The sequence below is a fragment of the Corvus hawaiiensis genome, chromosome 5, assembly GCF_020740725.1.
Source record: "Corvus hawaiiensis isolate bCorHaw1 chromosome 5, bCorHaw1.pri.cur, whole genome shotgun sequence".
In the NCBI taxonomy this organism is placed as follows: domain Eukaryota; kingdom Metazoa; phylum Chordata; class Aves; order Passeriformes; family Corvidae; genus Corvus; species Corvus hawaiiensis.
The window spans coordinates 59,727,859-59,752,721 of record NC_063217.1 but is presented as its reverse complement, the minus strand read 5'-3'; the positions used below and the strand labels follow the sequence as shown (position 1 = coordinate 59,752,721).

Below are 24,863 nucleotides of genomic sequence, written 5' to 3'. Positions count from 1 at the left end.
ATCTCCATTGCTTCATCTTGACTGCAGTTTTATTTTTAAGGGGATCAACAATAGGTAATAACTTGTTACACATTTCTCTTCTGGATGATAACCAGAGGCTGGAGAAAAGATGTGATAAAAGGAAAAGAAGTGATAGGTAAAAAAGCTACCCATGTATTTTTTTCTGCGGTTTGTCTTTTCCCTGCCTTTTGTGAAGAAAAAAAGTAAAAATGTTTTAAAACAAGCATAAGCAGTTACGACTTTAGTTTTGGCTTCCTCTTTAGAGATGCAGAGATTTGATATTTTAAGTGTGATAGAATATTTTACAAGGAGAATTTCTGAGCTTGCAGTAGTACATGCTTTGGCATTATGTCCCTTTCTGTACTTACATAATGACTGCCTGAGCAGTTGAATTACAGTGGTTTTGTTTCCTACTTAATAGCAAGAATTGTATTTTAGGACATGACAAATCTTTCTGGAGGTTTTTATCAGTTAGTTCCTCATCAAGGGAATTTGATGTTTGCTATATCCTTATAAGTGATAGTAATGAGATTAAATAGTCTGAGAGAATTTTTGAATAGCAAGATGCACATTGCTGAGCTCTGGATATTTGAAAACAGTCCTGTGTTTTACAGTGAGGAAAAGAACATCCAGTTCCACTGTAATAGTAGGCCTTTCTTTATAATAATGAGAGAAAATTGTTGTGAGAGGTTGGATGGATGGTTAGTTGTGCAAAGTCAGCAGCAAGGAATTTCTCTTTCCTTCAACCTTGTGATGGTTTGGCACTTGGAAGATCGAAGCCGCCAAATCCTTTTTTTAGGTGAATTGGGCAGTAAAGCAGGGTGCAGGCATTTAGGAAGGCAGCAGATTTAAAGCCCTGGCAATTAGAGGAGCAGAAGGAAACCTGTGACCTGAAGACCTTTGATGGCTGATGCTGCAGCATATCTGCTTGAGCCGTAACTAAACAATTTCAGCAGCCAGACTTCTGAAGTCTTTCACTTCTGGTGTTAAATGTATCTGGTATGCAATACCAGCATGCTTTTCAGTTAAGTTGCAGATTCTTCTGTTTATATCCTGCTTCCCTGCTGGCTAACCATCAGATGTGGAAATGGATCATTTTTTAACCATTAAGCATATTTTCCATACTCTGCTACAACCAGCCTTTGATAGGAAATGAAGCTGAAAAGTGATGATTATGAGAGGCATTCATCTCAGTGCAGTTAAATTATAAGGAACATTAGGACCAGGTGAGAGAGAGAGTAGCATCCTCTACTGATTAGTGAAAGGAAGTTTGGGGCATTAACCTTTAAAAATTATGGTGACCTTTCTCAGAGGGATAATAACTAGATCCAGGGGAAAAGGTATACATACAGAGGAGGAACTGAAACTTCTGGTACCTGTTGTTGTTTAACTGGTGTGTCTCTTTACAGATGAAACTCTAGCATTGAGAAATGATATCTTGAGTATGTTTACAAGGGGAGAGTATTTGACAAGTGGCTGTAAAGGGTCTTCTCTTTTTCTTCCCCCTTCTGCTAAGCCTCAGAAGAAGAAGGGGGAAAACCTTTCCAGTGTCCCATCTGTGGTTTGGTTATCAAGAGGAAGAGTTACTGGAAACGGCACATGGTGATTCACACAGGCTTGAAGAGCCATCAGTGCCCACTCTGTCCTTTCCGCTGTGCACGCAAGGACAATCTCAAATCACACATGAAGGTAAGCGCAGTCTTTACTGACAGTCAAAATACTCAAATCATCAGTCAAAAACTGATAGTATAGCAAAGCTATTTCATTTTTATTTGCAAGAACAAAATCTCCCTAGTGGTACTACGAATGATGCCTGTACTTAAGTAAAGAGACCATAAAAAGAGAAAGAAATAACTTTTATTCCATTGCTTGCCTTTCCATTTTATGCAATGTGGAAACTGCCTTGGGTTATGTTAATTTGGTGCAGCACAAGCTGTCTGTGACTGGTTCAGTTCCAGACCCGGAAGCACAAGAAGCAGGGATGTTGGTTGGGCTGTGACACCACACAATCCTATCAGTGGTGCTCTCCAGGATGCCAGCTAATAACCCTGCATGCCAGTGTCTCACATTAGGTGGCCAAACCAACTTGGTCAGCTCTAGCAGGGTTCTCTCCATTGCTTTCTACAACTAGGCCTGCAGTTTTAACTTTCTTCTTTTTGTAGCTTTTAACTGCGGGTACTTCAGCAGTGAATCATCCACACCAAAATGAATTACACATTTGAAACCAAAACATTACAGTATAATGTCTCCATTAAGTTTAAAGTGTGTTTTTAACTCAGCCTAAGTTTTGGGCTCAAGCTGAAGATGACCTTTTGAAGGAAGCAACATCTGTGTTGACACAGGAAAATATATAAGTGTGAAGAAACTCAATGTCTGCTTAGCTGAAGTACTATGTTGTTGCAACACAAAGTGCCATGTCTTGCAAGCTGTAGAATATTCTTGATGAAGTAAAAATGGTGCCTGTCCTCTTAGCCCTTTGATGAAGAAGCTGAAGTGAAAAAATTCCCCTTGTTAATGCAGTTGAGTTTTATAATACTAGTGAAATATTTTATTATAGTTCCCATTTTGTCTGTTTTAGATGAATGTGTGTAACTGTATCAGACTGGTGTGAGGGAGGACAGAAAAGCCTGTTCAGGTTTCATGTATGCTGTCACAGAATCTGAGCTTACTGGACAACAGCACGGCCTTGCTTACAGTCAAGTAACTGTTCCCTTTTGTGTAAATAATTCAGATTCCTCTGGTCACAGCATCAGATCTTGCCATGGTTTAAGTTGTTGCTAGGTCTGAAATAATCTCTCTAAAGAAGAATCTCTCTCTGAAGGCTCATTCCTTAACACTTCTATTGTAGATCAATGCACTCTTCCCAGGCATCCTCAGTGTATCCTTCTAATCCTTATCGAGTAAGCTCAGTGTTTATCTCTCTCTTTTAGGACTTGGTGTTCCATGTTGACTAGAGGGCACAGATGGCCATCCTAAGCAGAGGATGAATAGATAAAATGGGAACACAGCATGGAGAGAAAGTGTGGGGCTTTTAGTTTGTTTGTTTTCAGCTGTTGACAGCCTGCACAGAGGCCTGCATCACCTAGACGCTTACCTCTCCCTGGCAAAGACCTGTTGTTGTCCCCTGCTTTGTAAAGGACATCCCTATTATTCCCTGCAGAGATAATTGTTCTCTGCATTTTTTTGCCTTATTGGCAAAAATTGTTACTTGAAGGTTGAGGATCTGTCCCTTCCTTTCTGGCATGGTGATTTCTGCAGGTGGGCACAGGTAGGATGTTGGAGAACATCAGGGACTTTTTCACTGTGTGTTCTCAAAGTGATGGCTGTCTGAGGCCCTTGTGCTCTTTTCTGTTCTCCTCCCAGCATTAATGCTTTCATTATCTGAGTCTGCATCTACTTAAAACATACTTCCTTGTACAGTCATGTAGCGTGTAGTGGTAATTGTTTGGTAATATGGTGATTATGGCCAGGTAATGCTCAGTTAGAAATCACTGAGGTCAGAGTCAGGCCTGCTTGACTCGATGTGAGAGATTACAGCCACCTTCAGCCTTACTGTGGAGGCCGGATCTGAAGTGTCCTCAATCGCTGCAGGCCAGTCATGCAGGTCACAATGGACTTGGGCATCTTCGCTGGTAAAACTGTCCCTATTTGAGGTGAAAGCAATTGTCTTACAAAACCAGGCCGTTTGCATTTGTTTTTTGGTCTTACAGATAGATGTAAAGAATCACAAGCACAACAGTCTGAAAGATGTTTTGTTTCAATCAGTTTCATAGGCTTTCCTCAGTTGGCTAGACCATGAATAAAAATATTTTCTATCACATCAAAATTGAAACAGGTGAACGAGGAAGGGGCATGTTAGTCTTGTGTCCAAAAGTGTTAGACATAATTTGAATTCCTTTTTGTGGAAGTGTAAATCGATAACAAGATTAAAAATAAAAAATACCAGATTTCTTTTCTTATTATAAAACAGTGCTGCCTTTAAATCTATGTGTATATGATACTGTAATAACTGGCACGTATATAAGCCAACAGCATTCAAGATGGACTGAATACACACCAAAAATGGTACAGTACAGCTGGGAGGTACTTGGGATGCAGTGTTCTGGTTATGCCGGTTGGGTGTTTGGGTTTTCTTACTGTCTTAGCATCCTTTGGGAGCTAGCTGGCCTTACTGCCTTCCTGGCAGGCAGCCCATGAAGGTAGAGCTGCTTCTACCTCTCCACCCCTTTCTCTCTATGTGTCAGCTGTGGCTACAGGTGAAGACTCATTTTTCAAAACCAAATAAAACCACTCAGAACTGAGGTACTGGGCTGGTGTTTGTCATTCACTACCGGCCAACTTTTATTCCAGGATGCTGTAACAAACCAAGCTTTTTTCCTTTATGCTGCTCTTTGGTTTTCAGTTTTTTCTCTCTATTGATAACAGGCAAAATGTGTTGAGGTGTTTTGTCCAGCTGCAGTCCTCAAACTCTGATTGTTTTGTCTTTGCTTCCTCCTAGGCAACCTAACCATGAGCTTGAACCGCCTTATTTTTTTTCCCTAGGTTCTTGTAGGCATTCTCCGTTGAAACTGGTTATTTGGAGATTTAATTTGCATGAGTCGTCTGTGTGTCCGTGTGGGCCTTCCTTACTGTGTGTGTCTTTAGGCTAATGACCAATAACTATATAATATATATACTGTGTAATTTTATGATAATTATCACGTCTAAGTGACTGACCCAGAACACAACGTTGCCAACATTTTTGGTGTCTCATCCCCTGCTATGGAGAAAATCTTAATAGAGAGCTGGAATGATTTCAGCCCTGACCTATATTCAGAGCTGCATGTGCTACCCACCACATGGATGAAGCTTGCTTCCACTAGGGGCACTTTGCCAGGGCCAACTCACAACTGGAGGCGAGGAAGTGAAAGGCGCAAGAAGGGAAACAGAAGGAAAGTTTCCACACAGACACACAACAAACAAGGGGAGCTGAGTAGCCTGCCTTTTAAGGCACTCAATGTTGACTGTAATTGTTATATTGTGTTTAGATTCCACAGCGATAGACACCTTAGAGAACTCCTAAAATAGACACAGTACCGAATTTTATTAGTCTTTTTTGGAGGCAAATTGTAGTGCATGCATAACCACAAGTTTGGGCTCTTATTCCCAGGAATCTGAGGGGAGCATCTCAGCAGCTGGTTCTGGTACCATAGCATGGTTTCCAGGGATGCTTAGAGTACTGAACTGAAAATGAAGCTGGACAAAATGAATGAGTAACTGAGAGCGGTGTCTTGTCCAAGCAGGCAGCAAGTATTATGCTTGAGTCCTTCTCTCTCAAAATATATATTCAGTTGGAATATGTTTTCTTCTTGAGGGAGTATCTTATGTACTCCTTCTGCAGAAAGCAATGGAAAGTTGTGGTGTAATTCAGCAAGATGTAGTCAGGCTTTTCTGTTTTTTGTGGTCGGGATTACATTTTCCTCAGGGCAATACCACAAGCATCAGTCAGACTTTGGCCAATTGGTGCCTTTGGATCATGCACATATCTTGCTCAGCAATTGGTGGACAGATAGGCTGTGAGATCATACAGATACGTTCCAAGAAAGCAACAGGATATTAGCCTGAGCCCTTGGAAGGGGGAGTGAGGAAGAGGAGCATATGGCCAAAACCAATATCTATAAATGTTCCTTGTGCTGCTGTATAGACACAAGGCAGAAGTAGGTGAGCTTGCTGTTGTAGCAGTGGAAAAGAAGTTTGGCATTGTGAACACACACTGAAACATGTATGATAGAAAATGAGGGAAGAGAAGATGAAGCTTAACAGGAAAGTTCAATGCAGTGGTAGGCAGGTCATGTGATGCTCAACCACAGGGTTTTCCTGCTTGTGAAGAGGAGCTATCTCAGTAAGATCCAGATTAATGTTCCTGTCTAATACAAAGACGGTTATAATCAGCCTCGCAATTAGGGAGAGGCTATTAATTATGTGATAGTGGGAACCAGGAAAGGTCCTGAGGAATGTGGCCAGGTGCTCAGTGCCCATTGGTGATTTGCTTTTCCCTCTTTCTTCCTCAGCTACTGTCAGACAACTGAATAAGCTTTCCTAATCCACTTTGGTGTGAAGTATGGGACTGGTTCTTTTTAAAGCATCTTCACCTTCTTGGGAGAGGGAGGCTGGCTGTGTTTTATGGGAGAGGGTTTTGTTTATTTTTAAGTTAAACTTTAGGAGCCCTGGGAGGCACCTGTGATTCCGTGACCTCCCCATCAGCTGAGGGGAGGTAATGCAAACTTGCACAGCTTTTCAACACACGAGATCTGTGCCCAGAGTCTCAGACAGGTACCACAAGTGACTTAAAGTATCTACCTTTTAGTTGCACTTTTTGCATATGAGACAAGGATAAGACAGGATATGCATTGCTACCTTAAATATTTTCAAAAAATAATTTTTTTAACACCTCGTCCAGTCCAGCCCTGGAGAGAGGCTTTTTTCCCCCCTTTGTTCTCAAGCAAAGCAAGGAAATAGTTTAAAAAAGAAAATATTATATTAATAACATGTGTCCTGAGGGGAAGGATCATATCAAAACTAGCACCGTAGCACTCAACTTTTGAAAATGCAAAATTTTAAAAATGAGGGAATTTGTTAGAAAAGAGCATGAAATGAAAAGAGGGCACCTGATAGATGTAAAATGGAAAGTGTAGTCAATTTTTAAAATAATAGCAAAAAACCCTAGTTAAATCCCACAAATGAAATGTGAATGCCTGTGTCTCATCACCAGAAAGGAGAGTCTGTGCAAAGCATTACCCAGCTTTAGGGAAGGGAAAAGATCAACTTTAGCAGCACTACAAAACTTGCAGGATGTGCCTGTGTCACCCTTTTCCTCACCCCTACTCCTGTTTTACCCTCTTGGGTGGGATCACATATATTTGTAACTGTGCCACATCTGTATGGCTGGTAAATCAGCAGGGATGTTGCTTTTAAGTATGAAAAGATGATTTAAGAAGTGGCTTATGATACCAGGAAAGTTACAAGGTCCACAAAAAAAAAAAGTAACAGAAAACCCAGCACAGTGATACAAATGATGTGATAGGATAGGGACATGTGGTTTCTGTAAAAGAAAATTGTGTGTTCCTCTACTAAGATGTTTTGAGCATGTCAGGAAAATCACGGACTTAAGAATCAGTGGAAATTTATGTGGTCTATGAAAAAAGCCTTTGGCAAAGCTTCTCACAGAGAAGCTGCCAAATAAATTAAGCAGTGTGATGTACTATGGCAAATTAGAAATTCACCAAGAGATGGTAAAACAAAGGGTAGGAAGGAATTAGCAATTTTAAGCATGACAAAAGGCTAACAGAGGGGTGTTCCATTACTAAAAGTGGAATTGTGCATATTTTAGCAAATGTGATCTACACAGAGTGATGACTGTGGGTAAGAGAATTATAGATGGTACAACCTTATGTGCATGAACTGAGATTAAGAAAAGCAAATCTTGAAAGGGAACAAAAGGAGGCTGGCTGGCTGATAAACAAGGGGGCAAATGAAGTTATTGTTGACAAATAGAAGGTACTGTACCTTGGAAACCAGAGTCTAATAATGCACCTGGCTGTCAGATATAATGAACTGTAACTGCTCAGGAAAAATATCTGGATATTGTTGTAGACAGTTCAATGAAAACCTTTTCTTGGCACATTAGATATTTGAGTGTCTGGAGAATAAAACAGAAATAACACTGAAAATGTAACAATGTTACTATTAGCATATGGTATGCTGCCACTCCTGGTCACTGCATCAAAAAAGATATGAGAATGGAAGGGGCTTTAAAAGCTGGCAGTGAAAATTATTAGTGGGATGGCAAGAAAGGACTCCCTTTGGAGAAAGAAGCTGAAAAGAATGGGACTGCCAGGAGGGTGAGAGATGTGTGATCAGAATAATGTTTGATAGAGAAGATAAACTGAATGGCCTCTTTTTTTCTTTCTTGTAACGTGAGAATGAGGAGGCAGCAAGAGAAACTGAGAGAAACAAAAATTAAAATTTTTTGACTAATAGATAACTTGTACCCAAGTCCTCAAACAGGGCATAAAGTTCGTGAGGACACTATAATTGTTGAAAATTACTGCATGTGTCATAGCAAGCACACACTGAAAAAACTGCAGAACCACAAAATATCATTTGAGACTGGGCAGGCTGTAGGGTTAAAATAAAGACGATACAAGTACTTTGGTAAGTCAAGGAGAACATCCGTGGTTAAAGGAAATAAACTCTGAAGCCAGAAGCCCTTAAGTGGTTCTGGCATAAGTCAAACAGTAGTTTTATGGGATTTTGAAAGAAGCATTGTGTATGAGCAGGTTGTGCACTGTGGTTTGTTGCAGCGTAATTCAGAGACATCCAAATCTGGCAGCAGCTGGGCTCAGACTGGCACTTTGGGGAAAACCTGCCAGCTGCCCTCTTGTCTCCTCCTGCCTGTGGTTCTTGCAGGAAGAGCCTGTTTGAGTCTAAAGAAGACATCTGATGGTTTGGGTAGCATTAGCACAGTGTAAGAGCCATTCTCTGCCTCTTGGAGGGAGCAGGCAGCTTTTTTGGACTGTAACTCTGCGTGGCCTGAATCTCCCCTGTGGTTTTCTGTGTAGCTCTACAGGGTTTCTTGTTTTTTATTCGGCAGCAAGTAGTTGCTGCCTTGACTTTTCCCCCCAAATGGCAAAGAGTGGCAATTCTTGGCTTTTTTAGCTGCTGTTGAATGGGCAAATAAGGGACAGCTTTTCCTTTAAAGCAAAGCTGAAATTGCTCTAGTGTTCAGATTTTTAAATTATTATTATTTATTTTTGAAAATAGAAGTTAAAATCTTCTGGTGGGAATAGACTCTGGACATTTGGGGGTAAATATTTGGCTTAATGGGTTTTTTTTCTTTTTCTAGATCTAAAATTTTTCCTTTCAATACTCAAAATGTTTGGGTTTGAACTCTGTCATTTCTTGGCTATGAGTTATAAACATTCTTTATTTTATGAGAAATCCATTGGTGATGAATTTACTGTCTTTGGGCAGGAGAAAAAAATCCAAATCAGATGAATCAGTGGCTCCTATTTTCATCCATTCTCAAAAGATATTGCAGGGGTGGCATGCCATACTCCCAGGGAGAGAAGGTGGGCTCCCACACAGGCTTTGTCACCCGCCTGCAGCAGTGTCAGCCTTCTGAAGGCATCGTATTGATGGATGTGATAGGGGCCTCTGGAAGATGTGGTTAAATACATAGGCAGGGACATGTTGATTGAAGGGGATCCTGGAGAGAAACCCTGGCACACAGAATCTGTGGGTGTAAGAGATAAAGTTGCCATGGTGAGGGTGCTCGCTGCCCTGAGTACATCTTGGTGTTCTCTGTGAAGAGTGCTTACACACTGCTGTGCTCACAGACCATCCTGCTTCCAGTAGTGTAGAAAGGCAATCTGCTTGGCATTTTCATTGTAAACTGCTACTAATATTTAGAATTTATTGTGCTGCTATTCTTCTGCAAGATTACTTTAAATCTGTGTTAGGTTAGCATTAGCTACTTCCTTTTTTTTTTTTTTTTTTTTTTGGTCATTGTCAGGTGCAATTATAAGATTCCAGCATTGCTTTGTGTGTAAATGTCATGCTTATACAGTATTGAGAATTTCATTCTGGTCAAGAGAAATTCTCTCTTGCTATCTGTCTAGCACCTCCAGAGCCCCCAAAGAACCACTGAATGAAAAGCTACACAGCACTGGTGAAATGTGTCTTCACTGAATGCAAAATGTACAAAAAGAGGGACATCTCCCAGCTTCACATTTTAGCAGACCTGAGTTGAGGGATTGTGTAGAGCTGGAAATCCTGGATCTGAGCTTGTGACTGAATTCCTCTTACTATATAGGAAATGAATCAGGCCAAGTCTACAGCCATGGGAGAGTCCAGCCTGAATTCTTCCAGAGCCCTGTTTGGGAGATGCTGCCCTTAACCCCGGAGCTCTGCAGTGTCTGCACCAGGGTCCTCAGGATCTAGATCTCAGCTCTGCAGGAGACTGGAAGGTGCTGAAAGCCTTAGCTAAAGCTAGGTTTTCCAAGTTCCCTCAGTAGATCTGCTGCCCTCAGGGCTTTTGGACTCCCAGGCTGTAGCAGGAAGCCTTGGATCCCTGGCACAGCTGGCTGCTTCTGAGCCAAGCCCAGGTAGCAGGGAGAAGGAAGAGTGCCATTCAGTAGGGTAGGGGAATCACACCTTGTCTGCCAAGAGTTCATCAAACCTCTCCATGTTTCAGGTGAAATATTTTGCATTCAACAAATTGCCATTTTCCAACAAAAATCTGTCTCACTGAAATGTTTCCAACCAACTTGAGTCACAAGTGAAAGCGAATGTGTGGAGCTCAGCTGGTGCCAGTGTGCCCTGATCACATGTTCATCTATTAGTAAGGAACAAATGTATGCATTTGCCAGCTTTTTTGCAGGGAGTAGCCTGGAGTGCTGCTGTCAGGATTTAAAATTTATTTGTAAAGCCATAGCGAAAAGATTTTTCAACAGCCCTGCTGTTACTATGCTGGGCTCAGTTGTTCCTTCCCTTTAATGAGTACTGTATGAAGCAAGACATTGTGTAATTATATGTATATAGCTTATATAGTTTAATGAGTGTGTCTGTTCATATAATATGTGAGCCATTACATACAGATGGATGGAGTTCCCTTTAAAAGGTAATCGGGATCAAGCCTGAGGATACCAGGCATTGTATTCATACTGGAGCATGCAGGCTCTGTGACAAAGAGCCTGTAGTCAAAATATGAGGGCAGTAAGATTAACTGTGATCCTTAATTGACTGATAAACTAGACAGAGAGAGATGGCAGCCACCATCTCTCGTGCTTCCATTTTATCATAGAAGAGCTGTTTATTTTCTGGTAGAATTAATTTGCAGCAAACTGTTTCAATAGCTCCTCAGTATTGCCAGGTGCTGTGTTTTTACTCTAATGATACATAAATCAATGATGGACATTGCTGTACTGGTTGGGTTGTTTGTTTTTTTTTTGCTGGGTCGCTCTGAACAATTTTTATTAGTTAGGTTGCACAGAGTTATATTTGTTTTTTAATCAAGAAAGCTATTAGTTATAGCTTGGAAGTCTTTATGCACTGACAGGTCATCAGGATCTGGTTGTAAGGGTTGTTTGATCTAAAGCAGACTTCATGATTTCCAAGCTGCAGAAACAGATGTTCCTGATTTTTTTGTTTTCACTTGAGTCTGATGTTTATGTTCTTTAACTTGTGTGAAAGAATCCTACTGTTCTTGGTGTCCGACCACTTTCCAAGTGCTCAGAATGAAGAGTTCACTCATTAGTTAATATTTCCTTTTTTTTTAAATGGTGTGAGAAATGCAGAGTTGAGATTTCTACAATGCTATTAATCTGCTTGGCTTAATATATGCTTTTATCTTTCACCTCTTGAACCAGGTTCATCAGCACCAAGACAGGGGTGAGACCTTCCAATGCCAGCTATGCCCTTTTACGTCCTCCCGCCACTTCAGCCTGAAACTCCACATGCGTTGCCATCAACATTTCCTCAGGACAGAGTCTAAAGTGAAGGAGGAAATGCCAGAAACTGAGGTGAAGGGGTCACCACAGCTAAACAGTGACTCCTGCCCGGGACCACAGAGGGAAGGAGCAGGGCCTGACCTCACTGTATCCAAAACACCTGATGTGGCTGGGCAGCCTGGTGGGGGGGTTCCACCTTTGCTGGTGAAAGAAGAGCCCAAAGATGACACTGGCGCCTCAGCTGCACCTTTTGCTCTTAGCACTGTTGACAGAGCCCCCAACAACACAAAGCTGAAAGACTCCTCTGACTTTGTGGCCAATACAGCATCAGCACTATTCAGCCAAGATATCTCTGTCAAGATGGCATCAGATTTTCTTATGAAGCTGTCAGGTAATTGAACAGCAGCATTGACTGCTCCTTTAGGAGCTAAGAGACACTTTGTCTTGGGTTTGTTAAGTCATGGAATTGCAAGGAGAAAAAATTGTACCTTCTTAACTTATAATTCCTTGTTTCTTTTGATAGAAGAGGTGTATGGTGGAGGGCAGAGGGGAAGCAGTGAGAAGAGAGGGGTTTTGCTGTTTAATTGCTGGGATTAGGAGTGAGAACTGTTTATCCAGGCTTTCATGTTCATTAGCGTTTACCTTGGCAAATCTCTTGTGGTGTGTTTTCCAGGCATGCTGAATACCTGTAGTTCTAGTCTGAAATCACTGAGGGTCACCAAGGTGTCCAGCATGTTCAAAAATTCAGTTCTTAAGTTCTCTGCCTTTACCCATCTGTTAAAAAGGACCAATAAAGTATTGGTCACCTTCCTTTCCAAATAGTATTTGAGGTCTATGTAGTAAATACATGTGAAGTGTGAATGTTACTGCTTTTGGGTTTTGTTGTTAACACTTTTAAAAGAAGAGTTGTCCTAGAGATTCATGTACAGCTTTTCTTTTTTTAATTATTATTATTATTATTTTAATTGAACTCCATATCTAATGCCAAGCATGTGTTTAGTGTTTTCTCACTGTTAGATTATTGCTTTAAGAATGGTATTCATATGTGAGACTGAAGTGTAGGATGTGTTTAGGGTGGATCTGTTATATTTTATGTGCTCTTTTATTGATTTGACTGAATAGTTCAGAACAGTTGATATGCTGGGGAGGTGTTCTATGCCAAATGTTTTCAAAATTGGCCTTGAATTTTTGAAGAGAAAGAAGTCAGGAAAAATGTCACTCAAGAAACTTCTGTTTCACAAGGAGATCTCAATCCTTATGGGAAGTTTTAGACATTGGAGACAGAAGGTAACCTTTTCAATAGAAAATAATGTCAGCTTTCTTCTTTAAATGGAAAGTAAGTTATATTTGAGCAAATTTTGTTGTCAGGTAAACTAAGGAAATAGCTCTGTCTTAATGCCCAGCCTTGGTGAAAACACAGCCATTTGTTTAGGAAAATCCTTCTCTCCTCATCTTCCCAGATCTTTCTACCTTTGGGATCACAGTTCAGTGAGGAATGGAATAGAATGGGTTAATACAAGAAATCAAGACTGAGGCTTCATGAAGCCAGCCAGAAAAAGAGAAAACAGCTGAGGGCAAGCAGGAGGTGAATTGGGCTGGCACAGATGGTTTGCTGTGTTGGTTGGAAGAAGCCACAGGACTTACCCCTGAAAAAAAATTAAATAATCTGTCAATATAAATTATTGCTCTGACTGACAGAAAGCGGGCAGGATGAGTCTGTTTTGATTTGCTTGTACGTTTCTGTACTTGAGTTTCAAATTTGGACTTGATATGAAATCCATCTTGCACTGTCAAACAGCTGTCCCACACATGTTGTTGTTCCGATGTCGATCTTAAATTTGGGTTGCTGTGCACGAAGAGGCTCTGCACGTCATCAGGGCTGGCCTGGGGAGGGTGGTGCTCATGATGGCTGCGTGTAGCAGCAATGAGAGCAGAGTGCAGGAGAGTGGGGAAAGCCTGGACACTGAGAGAACATGCAACAATTTGGTGTGCAGCTTTTCATGTAGCAGTTGATGGGAAACTGTTCCCAGTTTGGCGGACGGTCATGTTTTCAGTGTCTGATCTATTGGCATCAGAGAAAAGATACAAGTGTACATTATTCATGCAAAAGGCCTATGCAGTTATTTTATGGTGACTTACTAAAGGTCTTGAAACCTGACTTGTATGCACTGTTACCTAGCAACATGTTATAAAGTCGCTGGGGGAGCGAGATGTATCTGTAATTTCGGAAGTGCGCGTATTTGGATTAAAACGTACTGCCAGTCACCAAATTTGCTACACCAAAAGAGCAACGTCGGAAGGAAGGGAATTTCTTTTCTTCTGAGATTTATATTGTGTTCCATACATTTAGTTCATGCTTTCCTCAATACCGAGTGCATAAATTTGGAGTAGAAGTAATTCTCTTTTAGCAAGTTGGCTGAGTATTAGCTGCAGCTTTGACGGCTTGCTCTGCTGAACGGAGTTCCTTTGAGTGATTTCTTTATTACAGCAGTCTTGTTAGGCCCATCAGAGCTTCAATTATTTGCCCTACCTTTCCAATGATATAAATCTTTTGACATCTCAAATTGTATATGCCAGTTGTAAGAGCTAACACAGATTTTTCGAGACCAAATTATGTCAAAACAATCTAATTTTCTTCTCTGACAGGCCTTGTGGCTAAGAAGGAAGTAGTAGATAGATGTAAAGACTTCTAGAATTTGGCATTTATTCTTATTGAATATTGATGTTCTAAATGAACATTTATTTTTGCTTGCCAATGTTTATTGCTCCTCTTTTTGCTTGGTGTCAGTTTGTATACTTCCAGTTGCATGGGAAACCTGCTGAAGTTCATCCATCATATCCATGTCTCTCCAGAGACAGGGGTGTCATATGTGACAGTGCCAAATGCTTGGCGCTAGTCCAGGTAGACAAGGTGCCCCTGTCCACCAGGGAAAGCCACCAAAATTGGCCAGGCATGATTTGCCCCTGGTGAAGCCACGCTGGCTCTCACCAATCACCTCTTTGTTTTCCACGTACCTTCGCACAGTTTTCAGGAGAATGGAGATTATAGTAAATAATCATAAAATCATTGTAATTAGGACAAAAAGTAACAGGACCGTATTGCTGTAAGGTTTAAGTTAGCATTAGGAAAATCTTTCCCAAGCTGAGGTATTTGTACCTCTGTGATAGTTTGGCTGGAGAGATTGTGGCATCTCTGCCACTGGAGAAATGTAAAAACAGCTGCCTGTTTATGGCTGGTCACATATTAGGCAGTAAGATGGACTAAATCTGTGTATCTCAATCAGTGGACCATGGGATGTCATAAGCAGTGGCAAGAAATGTCATCCAAACAAAAACAAGCAGCAAGATGTAGAGATGCAAATTGGGAAAAAAAATAAAGATGTTCAAAGACAGACCTGATTTGGAGTGGGCCAGAGATGAGTTATGGTGACACTGCTCAAAACAGCCACTCAGGTTTTTTTCAGAGAGGCTCAGGGGAGCTTTAGATTTAAAGAGATTGAGAAATACTGGTGTGGACCTTTTGGAGACCACTTCATCCCCAATTCTGTGCCATTGCTTGCTAGAAAGATCTTCAGTTATGTGTTTTATGAAATAATGCTTAACACAAATCACCAAATGTAAATCTAAAAATTAGAACAAATTTTGAAATTTTCTTTCCAGATTCTATTCTCTAGGCCCTAGTATAAGGTAGGGGAGGCTTTTAAATTCACAAGAAATTTAAAAGGGTTCTCTGAAATTTCATTCAGATTTATTTGTAAAGACAATTAGCAGGTGACTCTTAACACATTGACAGAGGAGTATTTAAGCATGGGCATGTCTTTACCTTCAAATCTTCCCCCCTCTGATTTCAGGAGGCTTGCTTGTACACTTTAAGTTTTCCCAGTGTTTTGCTGTATCAGTGCTTTGCCAGAATGTTTTCCTCCCCCAGTCCATTAATTCCATTTTGAAACTTTCTAACAGCATTCATATCTTAATTTGAAGAGTTTTTGGTTTTCCTGTTTCAAGGGTTTCAGTGGCAGACATTATACAGCACATCTCTTTAAATACTGGTGTCCTTCCACCCACTTTTGAGGCTTGGGTTTTGTTGGGGGTTTTTTTGGTAATAAAAAATGTCTTTCACAATGATCCAAACTACAATGGCCAGTGGACCCTAGTGATGCTATTACTGTGGCTACATTATGTGCTGCAGTAACTTTTAACATTCGGAAATAAATGAATCCCAACAAAATGAATGGGATTCTTGCACTATTGTTCTCAGTGGGATTCTGTGTGGAAACATAATTGGTACACATCCTTCATTGCTGGCCTCTCTCCCCACCTCTCTGTGTTTAAACAAGTGCATTGCTCCAGCAAGCAGGTCTCTTCATCTTGTGGAGTGGTATCAAGTGTGCCTTGCTTCTGCTGTTCTTTTTATGTTCCCCGAGTTACCTGCATGAAACAACTTTAAAAAAGACAGGAGAAAGGAGCAAAAATGCTGAGGGTTTGGGGCTGGCCGTGTTAAATCAATTAGAAACTCTTTTCTCCCAGTTTAAGTCATATCTGCTGTCGTGCAAGGAGTCAAGTCTTTATTTTGGGAAATAAAGCCACCATGGGACTTTGGTGACTGTCCAAAATATTTGGGCTCCGCATTCATGTTTTATTAGCTGATTCCATTAATGGAATAATGAAAGAGTAAATCATCAGACAGCTATGTACAGTGTTTTAGTAGATAAGCTAAGTAATCACTTAGATTATATGTTCTGTTTGGCTCTCGAAAATTACTGCATTCCTTAAAGGTAACACAAGTAATTTGAAATGTTTTATCATTTGCCATTGACAGTACTGAACTGGCTGGCTTGAAGTCTTCGAACAGCTATTTTTAATAAAATAAAAGCATGTCCAATTAAATTGCCATAATTGATGTATTTGAGTAGCAAGTTCCAAAGAAAAGACCACACTGTCTATATTTAGGATTTGTAGTTTATGTCAGAATGTAAAATTTCAATTAGAATATGTAAGTGCACAGGACTGGCAATTATTGAGCCATGTCCTTAATTTAAAAATACTGTGAATCCCATAATGCTTCTGTCAGTGTAAATACCCCTGACGTCATCATGTTCTCTCTTTGAAGTCTCTCCAGATTTGCATTTTCCTGGTTTCCATATAGACCTTTTGTTTGAAATAAAATTGTGAAGGGGCAATAGCACATCTACTTAAAACTTAGGCAAATAAAATCTTGTTCTAGTTTTTGCTACTGATGTATCATCACCCTTTTAATCTCTTTTCAGCAATTTCTAGTCTTGCAACCACAATTTCCCAGCATCCTCAAAATCCCACCCGTCATGTTTTACAGCTTGAAGGAATATATAGAATTTAGCAAGATAAAACAGTGTAGTCTCTGTTTTAATTCAGCAATTAAAAATGCAGAATAAGAAACTCCCTTTTTTTGTGCACTCAGTCCAATACAACTTAAAAGAAGCCAGCAATATGATTCTGGACCAAGTTTGTGCTTACAATTTAGGTTTAACGTCTACACAAGCTCTCACATTTGGAGTATAGGACTGGACTAGGCTGATGGCTCTTTTGCTTCCCTGAATACACCATTACTCTGGGCAGAAGTCCGAGCTCATGAGCCTTTCTCTCACATCCATCCAAAATGGGATTTGAAAACACTGTTAGTTCAATCATCTCTGATTGTTTGGTTTGTTTTTTGTTTTCTTAAATAAATACAAAGGTCGGTCTGGTGGTGTTTCTCCTCCTCTGTTTTTGCTCCTTTGTAGAGAGAAGACATTCCCATACTGCAAGTAATTCTTTCTTATCAGCAACAAATTCCTCCTTGCTCCTTTCACTCCTCTCTCACTTTTCTCCAGCTTCCTCACAACCTTACCTGTTCTGCTGCTGTTTTGGTTTTTACCTGGAAAGGAGGAGATGGTCTTGGCTGATGCTACAGCCTTTTTCAGCCTGTGGGACTTTGGCTGCGTAGCAGACATCTTGGGGCATTGGGAGAGATGTGTGGTTCTACACCTGCCTTAGCAATTTGCCTAATTCCTCCATTCCACCTGGATTAGAACATGGTGAAATTTTGAGGGCACAGCAGCAGGCCTGGTCATTCTCCTTTGCTGTCTCTCATTGTGCTTGACTCCAGCTCCCTAAACACAGAGCAGCTTTAAAGATGATCAGGATAGTTAGCTTTTTCCTCAGCCATGACTGGTCTCTAATCTCTGTAGCTGTAGTCTGGCATCACTGATAAAATTATACGAAGGTGTAGTGATGTACTGTGTCATTGTCATCACGGTTCCCTTCAACCCAGACTCCGTGGATGCTTTTTCTCATGGCCTTTTCATGGCAGAATTTTTGTTGTGGATTCTGTTTTCTTCCTCATCTTCTTTCAGACAGATGGAACTGTGACCAACTTCTTGCTGATTGTGACTTGTAATATTGAGCTTGGCTTGGAAGTAATCAGCCCATTTTTCCTCTTTCAGTTATAAACATTTTGGGCATTTAGAAATCCTCTTAAGTGGACTGATGGAGTTAGCAGCTTCTACCAGAGCGTTTCAGATTAGTGGCAGATACCCAAAGCTTTTCTTGTGGCATTTGGCAGTTTCAGGAAAGTGTTACAACTTTCATCATCTACTTTTGCCAAATGGCTCAAATGATTCCAGTTGCCGGGAAGATAAAAATCAGCAGTCTGGAATATTCTTTGATCTGTGTTTTTTCTGGATATGGAATGGAACAAATGGAGCATTATCCACCATGCTTGAGAGATTCCTGCCTGTTGGTTTCATTTGCTATGTGGGTTTGTTTTGTTTCCTCGCTGTGTATTTCAAAATTAAATTGCTGGGAGTTTTTTTTATTCAGTCTGCAGACAACACATCCTTCATTCTGTTCTCACTGCTGTTCAGAATGAATGTAAATTAAATACAAATTAAGGAGATGTGTGTGTATCTATTTTTGTATGTAGGTGGAAGATACTCTTCCTTCTGGGGAGTAATAATTTTGTTGTTCAAATATACTTTAATGATCTTCAACATACTCTTTTTAATTCTTGTCTAGTTTGAATTTTTTTAGGAATCCTCAGTCATGGGATTTTTAAAAACTGGTCATAGTAAACTTTTATTTCCCTTATTTGCAATGTTTTTTTTATTACATCTGTTTATTGTTTTCCCTAAAAGGGCTAGTGGATGCATTATACTTGCTATTTCCCATGTGTTACCAATTTTGTCCATAGTTGTGGATCCAAGATGGGACAGAGGCAAGAGTGGTGGGGACTTCTGTTGTTTAGGGGGTCTTTTTTATGCTGTGGGTTTTTTTCCCCTCTAGCTTTAATGTATGGATCTGATAGATGAGACAACCACCCCATTTTTATTTGTCCTTCTGTTTTAGGCTTCATTTACATTAGAATCTGCTTATTTCAAGAAAGAGTAAAAACCCTATTAATTGGAGTAGTTGGCTTGAAACTGACCCAGTAGTTGTCTGATTTTGTTTTTGTTTTCTGGAGGAAGAAAAGTAAGGCAAATAACTCTTCTATTTTTGTGATTTATCTACAGTTTAGACATTTGTTTTTTAGAAAACATCGGTCAAGGAATGTGCTGCCAGTTAATTAAAGAAATAAGACTCTACTTCTGTCCTAATTTATTAATTCCCTCTTCTGTCCAAAACAAAGCAGCTAGAGTAGGCAGAATCAGTGACTGAGGTAAGAACAACAGTCTGGGATTCTTTTCCTTCGTGTAATCCTGCCAAAGGCACACCTTCAGGCCTTCCTCTGGGTTGGGGGACCCTGACTATGTTTTATATTTCTCATAGGTGAGGTATTGTAAACACACAGATTATGCATATCTCATGAAGAGCTCATTTAGATTATGGCTGATGCTGTGCTGGTTGACCTGTTACCAACATGGTTTTGGTTATCACTGTTAGCCTGGATGATGGCTCAGAAGGGTGAGGAGGCAGTGGCTCCTAGCAGCATGTGCTGTCACTGAGGGTGAGCTCATATGGGGTAGGGAGAGAAAGGGAAAGGTGGACAGAAGAAAGGAGGGGAACTCAATTCGTTCTGGATCTGTCACTTCATAGGCTCAGTCATGTTGGAAAAGATGTTTGAGATCATTGAGTCCAATCCATGACCAAACACCCCCTTATCAACCAGGCCACAGCACTGAGTGCCACGTCCAGTCTTCCTTAAACACCTTCAGGGATTGTGACTCCACCACCTCCCTGGGCAGCCCATTCCAATGTCTAATCACTCTTTCTGGAAGAAATTCTTCTTGATGACCAACCTGAACTTCCCTTGGCATAGTTTGGGAGTATTTCCTCTTGTCCTGTCGCTGGCTGCCAGGGACAGGAGACTGACCCCCACATGGCTACAGCTTCCTGTCAGGGAGTTGTAGAGAGTGATAGTGACCCCTGAGCCTCCTTTTCTCCATGCTGAACACCCCCAACAAGCTCCCTCAGCCACTTCTCATAAAACTTGTGCTCCAGACCATTCAGCAGCTCTGTTGTTGCCTTCTCTGGACTCACTCCAGCCCCTCAGTTTTCTTCCTGAATTGAGGGGCCAAGAACTGTACTACCACTAAACTACTTAAACTTTGACATGATCTACCTTGAATTTTCTGGTCCTCTGAGCTATTAGAACTTGTCTTCTCTTAGTAGGGTTTGAGGATGCCCTGGAATGAAGAGCATAGAGGCACCACCTTACACCTGCCCTTGTATTTGGTCAAACTGACTGCTGACTTTTGGCTTGGTGATAAGAGGATTTAAAAAAAATGCTAATTTCTTCCAAAAGGCCTCCTTTTGATCCTTTTTCTTGTGGTAGGATGATCCAATAAGTATCTGCCACTGCATACCATAGCACCTAACTCTTGAAGTAAGTTCCTTGTTTAAGTCTGTGATATTACATGAATTTTGTTACAGAGATTCTGTTTGTTTATGGATGCTTTTGCCATGGTGTATGGTTGCAAACTTACACTGATCCATGTGAGTTAAATATCACCTCTATTTTAAATGGTGAAAGTGTATAGGCTCACCCAGCCTGTAGTGCTTCCTCTACCTGGCTCGTTTTCTGCTCTGGTTCATGGCAGAGACAAGGCTGGGTCCACAGGTTAATGGTTGTTCTCAGTGGGTCATCTTTACCTCTTTACTCAGACTCATGCTTCCTTTATTTTCTGGGACAAATTTGAATTATTACCTTTTTGAAATGAATAAATTTAAAAGACTTTTTCTTTCCTCAATGTTCTCTGAAAGTTCAGGCAGACTGCTCTCTCTCGGTTGCACTCAGATCCTGGTGGAGTTATTTTTCATATCAGCATAGCAGGTGGAGTGGCATGTTGTAAAAGCAAAGGACAGCAGAAGGTAATTCAGCAGAGAAGGTTTGGATTTTTTTTTTTTTTTGGTGACCATTCATCACCCCAGGTCAAACCCCAGAATAGACTGAGGCCAGGATAAAAAAGATAGATAGAATTTTTTTGTTAGTACCTAGGTCAAGTTAAGACTGGCTTGAGAGTTTTAATGTTTCATATTTCTGCTTTGTCTTTTCTTAAGAAAAAAAGAATAAAAGCAATTCCTTGTGCTGGTAGAAGTGTCTATAGGTCATGTTAAAAATTAGATATAAGGTAAGGCAATTTCTGAAGTGAGTAGCACTAATGTGTATGTGCACATTGCTTATGTGTGCACTCATTATACCACTTGCCTTAGTCCTGTTCTTTGGTAACGGCTTGCCAACCAACAAGGAGGAAAATCAAACAACTCTGAAATAGAAATTGAAAAGATGTGTTGTGGTACAGGGTAATACAGTAGCTTGAAAAATTATTAGAACACCCCCAAAGACAAACACAAAACAAAAATTGAACTGTGTGGAAATGAACAAAGGCTCAAAGTAGCAAATTTAAGTGTCTAGTTCTGATAAAGATGGCAATTGTACCTCATATTTTAGAGTTTGGGTCTCTGGGAGATGGTGAGCACTCCATGGTGGGATCAGGAATTTGGTTTCTCTAGGAATTTTGGGGGAATTGCTGAGAAGGAGAGTATCTGAGGAAAAAAGCCAGAAAAGTGAGGGGCCTTGAGAGTAAGAAGTAAGAAGCTATGGAGGAGAAAGTAGACCAAGACTTTAAGCAGTAAACGTTGCCAGATTTTGTTGGGGACAATGCTCTGTCTTTTGTGTTTGCAAAGACAGAAGTTTAGGGAGGTGGGAAAGATGTAAACTCGCCAAAGTTAAAGGCACTCAAGGAATCATCTGCTGTGTGTTACTGGGAATTTGAAGTGACGTTTCAGTCAAGAAGAGGTCTCAAGGAGGCAGGGAAGGAAGTATCTCTTCATGGTTAAACATAAAAAAAGTTATAAGAATATTTACTTGAAAAATAATGCAACTTCTTTAGCCTTCTGCTTGTCATGCATCTGCCCATGAATTTATGTTGGCTGGGCTTGGAAGTATTGTTTAAGAGCTGCTCCGGTTTTATCCTTTTAATCAAACACAGTGCAGAGGATCTACTACTGTCAAAGGGTATCAGAAAGACCCTTCAAGAACAGCGCTGCTCAGTGTGTAAATTTTAAGCAGCCCCCCCAAAGTCTCCTTACTTTCCTCTGAGGCTGTACAGCTGCTTAGATGGAGTATTTGAAAGGAATATTTTAAACTTACTCTTTCTTTCTATGGATATAGCACTTGGAACAGTGCAGAGCTGTTTTCTGAAAATCCCTCCGTTCTCATTCTTAACATACCAACTTTTAGGACCTAAGAATTTGCTACATTTTCCCTTTTACTCCCCTTTAGGTTTTCTATCTTCCTATTCCTCATCTCTTGTCTCTCTACCATGCTCTAAAAACTTCACATGTCGTATCCATGGGCTTTGCCAAATTTGCCCTTACATGAAATGGTGTTTTAAACTTCCACCAAGCTTATAGAAGACCTACAAACCACTGACCAGGGAAGTGCTTTTAGGAGGAGTAGAGGAAAAAAAGTGAGAGGATCTTCTCTTGAGCTTTGGTACATGCATTTTTTATGTTTCAAAACTCCCTTTGTAGAAAAGGTGCAGAAGTTTGTTTGCCACTTGAAGCACCTTTGAGCACAGTGTGATGTGTCTGCTTCCAGTACCTGCTCTAGCATTTCTCAGGTTATGGTTTCTTCCTGTTACTAGCTGCTCCAGGATTATATATTACACTAAGTCTTACTTCTTTCCTTCTCTTGACAGCTGCAAATCAAAAAGAGCCCTTGACTCCTAATTTTAAAGTGAAGGAGGAGCCTAAGGATGAAGAAGCTGCAAGTTCAGCTGTGTCTCAGTCCAGCTATGTGTTCAGCCAAGAATCTGAAGCCTCAGCTCCAAACATCCCCGAAGAGAAACTCAAGCCACAAGAAGCACAGGCAAATGTGATGAGGCAGGACATGTCAGTCAAGGCAGCATCTGAGCTCCTCATGAAGCTCTCAGGTAGCTATTTAATAATATTGAATTTCTTAATTATTTTTTTGTGTATGCTGGCAGGGTTGCCTTGCAGAAGGTAAGTTCAGCTTTAGTAGTAAGCTAAAGAACAACTGAAAAGGCCTGTCTGCACAGTGTCGTGTACATGAAACATCTCCGTTTGGCCTGTAGCCACAGTATCTAATTATCTCTGCTCTGATTTTCATATCAATAACTATGGAATAAGTCAAAAGAAATGATGCCTTAAAGCTTTGAGGTGCCATAATTTTGAAAATGTACAAAACCACGTTAATACCAATTTATTCACGTGTCACTTTATTAACATCATAAGAAAGTGTCTGTACTTTACTGCATCTGACATAGCTTTATAAAATATGACTTTTAAAGCCTTTTGGTTTTTTCTGACAATATATTGTATTCAAAATTTCAAGATACACTGGTAAAAAAAATTATCTAAACTCAGCCAGCTTTCTGCATTTAGCAAGACCACTTGAACTTGCCTACATTGATTCAATGATAGATTCTTCTGCCAGACAAGGAGACAGTGTACACACACAGGTAATGTTAAAGCTGAAGGGAGTCAAATAAAAATGTATATTCTGCTAATTATGATTTGGCTACCTGTCAGAATTGAGGTTTAAGAGAAAGTAAAAGGGTTGAATTCTTCCCACTGGGATCAGGTGAAGTAAATGATGAAAAGGCTTTGAACTTCTAACAGACCAATTTTAGGATCAAGACATGAAAGTCAGTGTGGCAGGCTGGGTTTTGTACTTCTGTACCTGAACTGGATCTGATAGATTTTAAGTCTTCTCCAAAACTGGACAAGACTTTTTTTTAATTATGCCAAAGTCATGCAAGAAGTGCTGGTGGGAATACTTAAAGTTTAGTAACTTCTGAGATCCCTGTCAAACCTACCTGCAATCATTTGTCGATTGGATGCTCTCAACCTTGAATTTGAGCTCAGATTTGTACCTGAAAGACTTGAGTTGACTAGGATTTCCCCCATAAAACATGTAATTAATTCACTCCTGTTCATGCCTCCACACTATAATTGCAGAAGAATTTGAATCATTGATTTGCAAGCCTTCCATGTTAGTGGTGTAAAAAGGGCTTTCCAAGTACAAAAGCTGATCAGAGCAGCAGTTTCCAGATTTTTCCCAGACTCCCAAATACTAAATATTTGGTTACTGGTGTAGTTCACTGTTACTGCTGGTAACTGGTTTGAGTGGGGTGTTTTGGTAGCAAAAGTTTGCAGCCTAATGAATGCTAAGCTGTGACTATTTTTCTTGGTACATATAAATTTATGTAACTATAAGGAAAGAGCTCCGTAATTTAATGTTTTGTCAAGTACTTCAGAGACACAAGTGGTCTGGATTGTCAGTCTGGAGTTCAGCACAAGCAGGATGTTTTTAAATTGTTTTATTGCTGACTATTATGTTAGAATATTTGTGCCTTAAATACCTGTTTATATGAGAGAAATCCTTCATGTATAAAATCTTGGTCAAGTCTTCAGCTTGTGTTGGGACCTCCCAGGCTTTAAAGACTGTAGTAAGAAATATACCAGTGTAACATTTCTCTTACAAGCTCTTAGGAACTGAGCAGTTTTTGCTGACAGTGGTCTTTTTGGCTAATCCATACATTAGGAGGTGAAGAGTGACTAGGATTTATGAAGTCGGTGTTCCTGCCGTCAGTATTCTGTCATCAGCCAGGGGGTGGGGTTACACCCAGTTTGTCACAGACAGTTTTCAACTTGCACTTCCCTGAATTACCATCTAAGGCAGAAACTGTAGAGGAAAACACTAGAGGAAAACTGAGATACAGTTTAATATAGGACAACTACAAGGGGAAGATTTAAGATGAATGGCTTCTTTAGTGGGTTTTTGGGGTTTTTTTTAATCTTTATCTGGTAGAATACTCCCAGATCACTGGGACTTCCCAACCTACTGTAAGCAATTCTGTAGCCTGGTTTTGGTGACTTAGACCTTACTTAAAC

At 40.3% G+C, this 24,863-nt stretch overlaps 1 protein-coding gene across 5 annotated transcripts in view; it reads left to right on the top strand.

Annotated features, from left to right (window-relative positions):
- ZNF827 (zinc finger protein 827) overlaps positions 1-24,863 on the top strand; it is a 100,714-nt gene that overhangs the window by 28,214 nt on the left and 47,637 nt on the right. For 4 of the 5 annotated variants that reach the window (XR_007203668.1, XM_048303821.1, XM_048303824.1 and 1 more), the window contains exons 3-5: positions 1,517-1,689; positions 11,409-11,880; positions 22,646-22,879. Coding sequence is in view for 4 of the 5 variants with exons in the window: in XM_048303821.1 (XP_048159778.1) it covers positions 1,517-1,689; positions 11,409-11,880; positions 22,646-22,879 (879 nt within the window). In the remaining variant the exon portion in view is untranslated. The remainder of the gene's footprint in view (positions 1-1,516; positions 1,690-11,408; positions 11,881-22,645; positions 22,880-24,863) is intronic. The other variant, XM_048303822.1, reaches the window with a different exon arrangement.